This window comes from Gekko japonicus, unplaced genomic scaffold (assembly GCF_001447785.1).
Source record: "Gekko japonicus isolate JY-2015 unplaced genomic scaffold, Gekko_japonicus_V1.1 scaffold66, whole genome shotgun sequence".
NCBI classification, from domain to species: Eukaryota; Metazoa; Chordata; class Lepidosauria; order Squamata; family Gekkonidae; genus Gekko; species Gekko japonicus.
In genome coordinates this window covers 1768235-1771327 of record NW_015163605.1, presented here as the reverse complement: position 1 = coordinate 1771327, position 3093 = coordinate 1768235, and the positions used below count along the sequence as shown (strand labels likewise).

General features: G+C 49.6%; 1 protein-coding gene across 1 annotated transcript in view; it reads left to right on the top strand.

Annotated features, from left to right (window-relative positions):
- The first annotated feature begins 2593 nt into the window (after nucleotides 1–2593).
- Nucleotides 2594–3093, top strand: part of GAD1 (glutamate decarboxylase 1) — a 72217-nt gene continuing 71717 nt past the window's right edge. Inside the window, exon 1 of the mRNA XM_015407264.1 lies at nucleotides 2594–2663. Within this exon, the coding sequence (XP_015262750.1) occupies nucleotides 2594–2663 (70 nt within the window). The remainder of the gene's footprint in view (nucleotides 2664–3093) is intronic.

Below are 3093 nucleotides of genomic sequence, written 5' to 3'. Positions count from 1 at the left end.
CCCACCCCCCCACCCCGCCTCTTGGTAGATACGGTGGACGCCGTATAAAATTCTTTAAACGCCTCCATATGAAGAGAGACAGAGAAGTTCCTCCTCCCCCTCCTAAGAATATTGTTCAACAATTTTGCTTCCAAGGTCATCATGTTGTGAACGCCAATATCGTTGCTGTAGAAGATAGGACTAAAGGATGGGACCAGTCGCCTTTTCTTGTAAGGTGTTGGCTTAGTAGACCCAGTCAACAGCCCAACAGAAGATCGCCGTACACGCTCCCTCTTAAAGTGAAGGTGTTTGCATAGAGCACGACTTTATTGTCTCATAGAGAACACGAGGGGAGCCTGGTGTGAAGAAGAGGGAAATAATAACCTTCTTGCAGGCCTCCCCCCCAGTGTGTCCATCTCTTGAGGTGGAGCGCGGTTATGCGCCCTGTTGTCAGGTCAGCCGTCTGTGATCTGGCTGCCTGCAGTTGAGTTGCCAAAGCGGCTGTCACATGCCTCCCCCACTTTCCTCCTGGAGGAAAGCACCTGCATGTAAGTCACGTTAGCCTGGGAAGGCAACTCTTGGAGGCGCGTGATTTCCATCCTAGTCAACACCCGAGCTCCTAGGCCCCCCTCCCCTCCTACTCCAGTTCCAGCTATTTTGCTTTCCATATTGGATCAAAAGAGGTGGTGGTGGTGGTGGTAGCGCTGTGTGACTCATGCCTGCGTCGAATAGATCAGCCGACAATTCACTCTTTAAAAAAGCAAATCCCAAGTACTTGTGCGAAGGGGTGGAGAGAAGGTCATTTCGAATTAAATTTCACCGCGCCATTGATATTCCGACGTCGTTCGTTGGTGGAGTTTATAAACGCCAAGTCCTTCCCACAGCCCGAATTCCTCCGTGTTCTACGTTTTGGACTCTTGGAGTTTGGTCTAGAGCCCTTGTGACTGGTAAGTCTTTTTTTTTTTTAAATATCTTAGGGGGAAATTCTCCACATGTCCCGGGAAAATGAAGATTTTGGAACATTCTTTCGGAATGTAGGTGCTTCTGGGACCTCATTGTCTCCCTCGGTGAACTTGAATGAAGGATATTGGGAGAATCGGTAGGCGGATGTTTATGAAGATAACCTGTTACTTCACTTCCATAGACTGGCCCCGAGACTGACTGTCTCCTCCTCTGTCTCAAAAAATTAAGGACGGTGATTATAAATTAAATTATCGTGCTAATAATCCCCAAACCTTCGCTTGTTCCTCAATTGTCTTTGTTTCCTAGCATGTATTTATTCACGTGAAGATGTGTCGTATATACAGGTAAATGCTGACAGGTGTTACTACAGGTGTTACTTTGATTTGCTGTGACCTTGGATTTTTTTAAAAAAATGTGGGGGAAATAACTCTGGGGCCAGTTTACGCGTCGAAGCTGTTTGAGGGAAGAAGGGAAGGCGTTGATTGATCCGCTAGTTCCCGACCAATGAACCAAAACCGGAGGCTGGAAATGGAACGGAATGTTTTCACAAAGCAGGGTAAAGAACCTAGATCGCGGGTTAGTCCGGAAAGGTCAACCAGCGCTATCGGTAAACCATCTGTTTCACTTGTGGAATTTAAAATGGCCCCCCAAAAATCTAACTGCACGAATTTCATCGAGATCTGTAACTATGTGTGCGTGTGTGGCTCTATCCGGTCTCTCACCTTGTGTGTGTGTATTCTCAGGTATCGCCATGCTGTGAAAAATACAGACGAGGTTACCTTTTGTCCGCATTGTTTGCACTCAGCTAACAGTCACCCGCCCCTCACCGATATTGAGTCTGGTGTTTCATATACAATTGGAAGCGCTCTATTGCCACCAGAAATCCTTCTGCCCGGATTGGTTGGTCGCTATCGGCTTGGTCGCCTCCTTCCTCCTTCGCTGCCGTTGTATGTTTTTACATGCCTGCTTACTGGGAGTTGGTTTCCAATTTGGCTCGAGCCGTCATTGACCTCTTCAGTACCCACTGATATAATCGCCGTAGACTTTATGCTCCGCTGAATCTATCCTTCTCCTCCAGCGCAAGCGACACACTTATCGCTTTCCGCCCATGCTAGTGGTTTAGTCCTTCCGCCTGGTCCAGACATTTTTATTTATTTCTTTTTCACCATTGCCGTGTTTGCATGAGAGCGCTGTCTCATTAAAAAAAAACCCAAAACCCAGCTAGATGTCCTCGCTTTTGGCCGCTTCTCCTTCCACATCGCTTTTGTTTGAGATCCCTCGAAGAAGGAAAGATATAGGCTGCCTTGCCGAGCTTCAGGAAACGTCTTGTAAAGAATAAGGACTCTTCTTTCCACTCGAGGTGCAGCCACACGATCCCTTTGTGCAGAATTACAGTCCCCCCCCCTCCCCCCCCCCGCCCTTCTTCTGTCCCCACCCCGCCTCCGGCAACTGCCACTTCCCGATGACTTTAATTGCTTATTGTCGGCTGCAGAATCATTTCTCGACAATCGGAGACGCACACAGAGAGAAGACCCACATTTCCCCAAAAGGATCAGATCTCTAAACCCGCCTTTCTCTTTTCCTTTTGCTCCAGCGAGAGATTTATTGACAAGAAGAAACCTGGGCTGGAAGGGCTTCGACGCTGAACCTCATGGCAACCTCGGAACCCTCCTCCTCCAACACCGCGCAGGATCCCAACACGGCTAATTTACGACCCACAAGTAGGTTCCCTTCTTCTTGGTTCTCCCCCCACCCCTCCCTCCGCCGAACGTCGAAAATGTGTCTGCGTCGTCATTTTAAACGGGGGGTTTCCAAGAAATAGTCCCAGGTTCACAGCAGCAGCAGCAGAGGCTCGGGAAGTCCTTATTTCGATTCCCACTCACTTTTGTGTGCGTGTGTTCCTTTTAGTCAAACGAATGCGATGGGGAAATCGCTGGCTTGTGTGCCTGTGCGTGTTTGAGTGGGGTGGGGGTGGGGCTACACAACTGGGCAGAGAAAGGCAAACACTGACTCGGGTCGTTGATGGCTGTGAGCTGAATGGGGGCAAGGAGGTGGTGGTCTCCCTTGGTTGGGGGAGACGGCTGGAAGGCATGGGGGGGGGGGTCGGACCGCCTGGGAAGCAGGAAGTTTCCATTGGTGCTTTCGGGGGGG